This window comes from Charadrius vociferus, unplaced genomic scaffold, assembly GCF_000708025.1.
Source record: "Charadrius vociferus isolate BGI_N301 unplaced genomic scaffold, ASM70802v2 scaffold195, whole genome shotgun sequence".
NCBI lineage: Eukaryota > Metazoa > Chordata > Aves > Charadriiformes > Charadriidae > Charadrius > Charadrius vociferus.
In genome coordinates this window covers 185498-192691 of record NW_009648539.1, presented here as the reverse complement: position 1 = coordinate 192691, position 7194 = coordinate 185498, and the positions used below count along the sequence as shown (strand labels likewise).

The following is a 7194-nucleotide window of genomic DNA, read 5'->3' as shown; positions in this document are numbered from 1 at the left end:
AAGGTACAGTATGGCCTTAAGGCTAGTAATCTTAGTATTAGATGATAAACTCATATAGCTTGCAGTATTTCTGATGCGCTCTGACAAACCTGCTCCGCCTTGCGTTTGTGACAAAACTCTACCAGAGGTGGTTTTCAGTAACCGCAATGGTACAGCACATGCTTACAGCAACTGGACGTAAGCAGGTAAATGTGGTATGTAATGCTATCAGTCAGTACTGCAGCAGGCTGCAATGAAACAATGAGGGTCTCAGATATTTTCCTTTTATTAACTGGGCTGTAAATCAATTAGGTCAGTTTGAATATTTTTTCTGAAACAAAAGTTTTGGCAAGTGTAATGCTAAGAATTAGGAAGAATCATAAGCACAAGTCAAAAGCTGTTATTGAAGTTGTGGATGCCCCATCCCTGGAGGTGTTCAAGGCCAAGTTGGATGGGGCTTTGAATAACCTAGTCTAGTGGAAGGTGTCCTGCCATGGCAGGGAGGCTGGAAACAGACGATCTTTGGTGGCTGCTCTGCTGTAACGTGTGGTCACTCTGCTCACGCAATGGGATGAATGCACAAATTCCTCCTCATTGAATACTTTCAAACAATATGAGCATCTGACTGAAGTCAAGGTTGTAGGGCTTAATACAAAGCAAAGGTTTCCAGGTTTAATAAAGTATTAGGTTTAGTTGTTATGATTATGCAAATGAGATTACTGGAAAACAGATAGGTAAACAGAAAAAACTGCATTAGCTGGTGTTTAAGAAAGTGGTTAAATGTAAGAAGCTAAAACTTGAAATTTTTTGGTTGGTGCTGCTTGACAAATGGGCATGACTGACTCATTACTAATAGACAGGCTTATTCCTGCTATCTGCCATGTCACACTAAGGAAGAAACCCAGGTGAGAAATTTGGTCATGAGTTGAGCTTTTCAGTTTGGGTAAACCTATATGAACCCGATTCCCAGAAGATTTATATTAGTTAAGTTAATGGAAAAACTGTGGGCAGCGCTGAGCAACTACACCACTATCATTAGCTGGCGGAGCAGCATGGCAAACATTGGAAGGAACAGACACTACTGCTGTTCTGTGTGCTGTTCATCTACTTAGAAGATACCAATATCGAAGTCTTTATCTTCAGTCATTTGCCAGTGATGTGTGTCTCCACAATCCATATTCTTAGTCCTTGGGCTAGATCCCCTTTGCATAACTAACACACATTCTTATTTTACCTTCTTATCTACACAATGGCATTCAGAATGAAAGCAGTGAGTTTGTCTACACTTAAAATATCACTTTCTTTATTGCAGTGCTAGTAGGAAATCCAAGCAAAGGAAGACAAAAAGCTCCCCATCCAAACCTGAAATCTTGGAAGACTCAGTTTTTGGGTGTGTGGAAGTATTATCCCACAATAAACTGTTTATTACGAGCCATTATTTTCCTATGTCAACAAAAGTATTCGCCTAAGTGATGGCTCTACTATTTTTCACTGGCTTCACTTCAAATCCTGTATCTGTTATTACAAAAGACCTTAATGGAGGCCCTGAGAGGCTATGTCCTGTAACATAGCCCCAAAGCTGCAAGATACAATGAAGAACACCGAGCAATTCATGTGTAGCCGGGCTACACCAGTATCATCCAGTACTCAACAAGATGAGGTAGGAACTTTGATCACTGGCTATCTGTTGTCTTCTATGACAATGGTTCTTCTAGGATAGGTGTCAACGTCCACAAATATGTAGCGGACCTCAAATCTTCCTGTCTCAGGATTCTGTAAGGGAAACAATTTCAGTCTCTGTTTTATTTTCTTCGGTAGTTTAAATTCAAGATGAAGCTTATCAGCTATATCAAGCAGTTGTACATACCTCTCTGACTTCCACATGGACTGTTCCCCGCTTCCCTGATTCAGAGCCTTCAATATAGAACTTCAAACGCATATGTTTCAGTCCATCCTTTACGTATTCAACGTGACTAAAAACAGCAAAACAAAACAAAACAAAATACCAACCCACCCAGCAAGGATACAAATTATATGCTAGTTAAACTTTAAATTTAAACTTCTTATTTAGAGAAGCTGCTTAACTATTTTGTGAGAAAGTGTATTCTGATGCAGTCCTTATGCTACCACAGGTTCCTTCTCTACTGTTCTTCCCAAGCTTTACTGTGAGCATATAAGAACTAACGGAGTTAGAAGAACTAATTAGCAGTTGAGGATTAACAGATGAAGTGCTTAAACGTCTTCATGCCAGCCCTCCCCTCAAAACTCAACAGCAATCCAATGGCTGAAGATTCTGGAATTTCCTTGTATTTATTGTAAAGAACCCCACATTCACAGCCTGACATCTAGAACAGAACAACCACATCACAAAGACTGCAATGGATTTTCTTAGACAAACTAAGTTACAAAGCCAAAACACACAGAGAATATTTTGTCAACTTAATTATTGGGTTGGTTAAATCACCTCAATACAGTTTAATATATATGCTTTACTTATTTTGGCAATAATTTTGTTCTACTGAAGTTGTGTAATGTTGGCACTGATATCATATCTCCAACCTAAATGCTGATATTTAGACTGGAGTTAGGTTATGCTCAACTATTTCATAAATAGAAAGGTGACGTCACTTTCAAGGCGACCACTTCTAGAAACTAACAGTCAAACTAGAGTTCTGGTGCCAGTTTATGTTTCCTACTGAAATTACTAACTGCTGCGTACTACCAAGCTCTTATTTCTGTCAGTCATGCCCAGATACACACTGTGAATTAAACTTCCAATGCAGTTTAAGGTGACATGATGGGTTACAGAGGACAAAGATGAATGAAGAGCCTTACTGCAGTAAATTCACATTCAAAGTGTTCATATACAAAAAAATCTGTATATTTGTGAGACATTTAATGTCATCCTTATACTGCAGACATAAATGCTATAATCTTACAGAGTCCTCAGATCAAAATTTTGTTTAAAATACTAGGCTTTCACAATAATGCAAATGAAATATCAGGAAAGCTGATAGCACATTCACTTATTTACCTAGTTTGTTTTACAGACAGATGCTTAGAACATTTATGCATACCCTTTTCATTTAGCAGCTCAAATTTAAACACTTTTTCACAGAATCTGGTCAAAAGATAAACTTCCACCAATAAAAATCACCTTCCTCCAGAAAAGAAAATAATCTCAATTTCATGGTTCAAGTTGTGTTTCTGGGCTTATGTGTCCCATCCTCTGTGAAACCTCCTTGAATAAATTCAAGTCAAAGAACCCAATAAAGACAAAGCCCCCATTGGGTTATAGTGCAGGGAGGATTCACATTCTGTAATAACTAGTTCTGTTGTTTCCCTCAAAAGGAGAATAAATAGACATGCTCATGAAAGGTTTAGGTGAGAGATCTTCTGTTAAATACACAGTAGAGATGTGGCCTCAAGTACCAAAAAGTGATATAAGAAATGGGCAGTCAATACTGCATACCAGCTCAGGACAATATAGTTGCTGCAGTGACTACAACCTGTACAGTCAGACCTCACCTAGCTTTAAACAGAGCAAGCTGGATTCTTGAAAGTGCAAAAGTTAGTACCTCCTGCTCTTACTGGCCTGGTAAGGACTACTGCTTTGAAAGGAGAAAAACTCGCAAAAACCAATTTTTCAGAGAACAATTTCACTCTATTTGCAGGTTTCAGACTATACGCTTCAGTCAGATCCCTGCTCCACAGATGCATACCTGGGCCTCCAATACTACTGTCTTTAGACTCATCAAATTTTTTGGAGAGACCAGCTCTACATTTACCATGACCATTGCTTGTTTTAAGGCACTCAGAACTGGCGCTTTATGTTATATGCGCACTGTATTTAGCAGTATGTGTCACACAAGAGGTATTGCAAAAAACTTTTTTCATTTTCACTCAAAAGTGACAAGGGACATCACATACAGTTCACTAATCTAGATGTAACTTGCTTTGATGTGATGCAAAATGTCTTTGCTCTGCAAAAACTAGTGTCTGTATGGAGCAAACACCAAAGAGCACCTGACAAACTGTCGTCTTCCTCTTCTTGTTGCCTCCCCGTAACCTTTAATAGATTCACCAAAAACACCAATTATCTACAAGAGAGAAGAGGTTTGAGTTGTCAGAAGGTATCACGTTCAGACAGATATTCCAGTATCACCTCACACCCCTGCTGTGAATGCATTTTCTTTCAACAAAATGCCCCTTGTAAGTCTGATGTCAAGAAGAGAAGAGTTTAGGAAAGAAAACAGTGTAAGGAAAATTCCTCTGTATTTCAGTGCTTTTCTTTACAGTCACATATTAAATGTCTAAAATAAATCCTACTAATATCTTCCATTTGTGCCATCCTCTGAGATTATGACATTTTAATCTCTCTTTTATTTTATACTTTACTGACATTTTGTGTAAAAAGGAAAAAAAGCATGAAATATTTGCTCATGTCTCATCCAAGAGAATGTTTCAAAGTTTAAAATGCAAATGCACTCCCCTTCACATTATCTAAAAAACCACTACCATTTAAGAAATTCAATTTTTCTTTTTTCCAGATCTATAAAGCCAGACCAAATTAACCTAGTTTTAAACTGTATAAGTATTGGAGAGAAGTTTTAATTCTACAAACTTGTTCCAAAGCAGTCATTTTTATTCTAGTGACAACTTGTCACTTAATTTCTAGGTTATGCTCTGTTGCATCTGTGGAAACCTTGTTTGAAAGCTATTCCATGCATTTCTTGTTTTGCCTGAAGTAGTGGATTTTAGAATCTAGTTTTAGATTGATTGTTGTTTGCATCTAGCTATCTTATGTGATTGTGTGATCACGTGACTGTCCTCTTTCTCTTTTCCTGTTAGCCACAGGGATGCTAACTGTGTTTCAAAAGAAGAGTTTAAAGTCCTGGATACTTATGCAGTGCTTCGCGGCATGACAGAACCCTGCTAAAGTGTCACAACAGAGTAACTGTGCTGAGGAAAGGCAGCAGACTAGATCTACAAAACTTAAGTGGGACCAGCTGCCTCCCTGAACTGCAGAACTCCTTAAGCACTACATTTAGTAGGTGCTCAAGTACGTCTGTAAGACTTTCTGTACAGAGACACAAGCACCTGCTCTGAAAGGGCAGACACTGTATCTGCATCAGTTGTTGTGCTGCGGTACGCTCACTTAACTTGGCTTTTCGCAGGCTAATTTACTCAGGCGTAGTGCTTGCATTACCTTGACAATATATAGGCTCCAAATTGGAGCTGACCCACCTCTGGCCAGCTAAAAGCAGATGCAGATCTGCTGGTGTTTGCCAGCTAAGCACCACGAGTCTTCCTGTGGCCTTACTTGTGAGATTCCTTGTGCAAACTTTTGACTCAAAGAGAGACAGTAACTACCGAGAAACAGAAACTCATGACTAAGGTTCAAAAACCAACCTCAGGGTGAGATCTGCATTTCTCCAAGGCATTTCCATAGATCTTACTTGGACTAGAAGAAGAGAATAGCTCTTTAAAAATCACATAGAACAAACCACCTGTAACAGAAACAACAGCAAATGGAATGACAACTAATCAAACCAGATGGAATTAATGAAAAGCATCTTCTTATAAAGAATATAATTTTAAAAAATAACCTGTAACACCAATTCCAACAAGCACCACAATAAAGTAGGTAAAGTCTCTTCCAGCTTCTTTCACTGAAATAGAAAACAATGCAGGAGTTACAACCTCAGAGAGTATGAGTTCCATAGCTTTCTTATATAAATGCTCTTGTATTAGTCTACAGCTGAAATAACATTTTGGCAGAAGAAAAAATTCCAGTAACAGCTTCCGTAATGCCTCATCACTAAAAGAAAGAGACCATGGAATGTCTCTTACTTGGTGCAGGGCACACTAAGCCTCATTACTTTCTATTTTCCTACTAGTTGTTTTCAAGACCCAGAAGAGCACTTATTATTACTTTTCATGTAGCACAAAAGCTAGTTTCTTTAAGAACTAACGAGATATTTAGCACTGCAGCATTCAAGCTACCGTATGAACTCACAATCATTGCAATCCTTACGCAAAGGAAGGGAGAAGTAAAAATAAAAAAGTGTAAGCTTATAAATTGCACATACGGAAAATGACTGGTTTTAAGAATTCTCAATCAATCAAGTGAACAATAAAAAGGAGGGAAATTAGACAAAATACTTACTTGATTTATTGAGACCATCAACTGCAGTTTATCTGATTAGTTTTTATCTATTAGCTTTGATCTAATGTACTAGTAAAAGTGTCAGCACATAGTCAAAAAAAGTCATATGAGATTCTCTGTTTCAAAACATTTTTGAGTACTTGCAAAGAGACTACTGATTTGTTTGAGTGATAAGGTGTGCCTTTCAGTGAAGTTACCAAGGAAACTTTAATAACCATTTTTCCTGCAGCCTTCTAATCAGTTGAGGATTTTTGTCATAAACCTTTCCAAAGCACTCAGAATTTCTGAGGCTAATTACTTTCCACTGAAGTTAATGAGACCAACCAAAGTGACGGCCATCCTATAAAGAAACAAGTACCAAATGTAGAGCTTTGACAATTTTGCTGGAAGCAAACTTGTTTTAACAGCATCCAGACAGGTCATGTATTCCTTTTGAAAATGGAAATGAGAGGCTACATCTTAGTCCCGACGTGACCTAAACACTAAATCAACAAGCTGTTTGGAAGAAGCCACATAATTCCTGTTCTGCTTGTGCAATACACACACTGAAATTTATCAACTGCTGCAAACAATACAATGTGAAAAGGAAAGGGCTTGCTGGTTTACTGAGAAACAGTTGTTGGGCGGGTTGGTTTTTTTTTTTCCCAAGCCAGAGTTTTGGGGCTCTAAAATCTCAGCTGCAGCACTACTTTTCTCCGTGCCAGCCCCTTCGAGCCAGCTCTTTGACCACTCACGAGTGACCACAGCCCGCCTTACCTTTCTGAGCAGCCGACAGCAGCGTTTCTTCTTTCCGACCCCTTTGCACGGCCACATGTTTGCTATTATCGCCAGCTTTTTCAGCTTTCAGCCCACCCCCGCTTTGCGTCCCGATACTCTGCCGGGCGGCCCGCAGCGGCGGGGCGGGATGGTGCCGCCACCTCAGGCACAGCCCCGTCCCCGTCCCCGTCCCCAGCAGCGCCCAGCCGGGGGGAAGCAGCAGCCACCTCCCCAGGGAGGCCCACAGCCGCCCGCCGCCCTGTCCCGCCCGCCCGCGGGAGGCGGGCAGC

General features: G+C 39.7%; 1 protein-coding gene across 1 annotated transcript in view; it reads right to left on the bottom strand.

The window, feature by feature from the left end:
* Positions 1 to 1659: 1659 nt before the first annotated feature.
* TIMM21 (translocase of inner mitochondrial membrane 21 homolog (yeast)) overlaps positions 1660 to 7194 on the bottom strand; it is a 6736-nt gene continuing 1201 nt past the window's right edge. The window contains exons 2-7 of the mRNA XM_009885893.1: positions 6905 to 7163; positions 5589 to 5651; positions 5392 to 5489; positions 4006 to 4079; positions 1847 to 1952; positions 1660 to 1752 (exon numbers count right to left, since the gene is read on the bottom strand). Of these exons, the coding sequence (XP_009884195.1) occupies positions 1660 to 1752; positions 1847 to 1952; positions 4006 to 4079; positions 5392 to 5489; positions 5589 to 5651; positions 6905 to 7163 (693 nt within the window). The remainder of the gene's footprint in view (positions 1753 to 1846; positions 1953 to 4005; positions 4080 to 5391; positions 5490 to 5588; positions 5652 to 6904; positions 7164 to 7194) is intronic.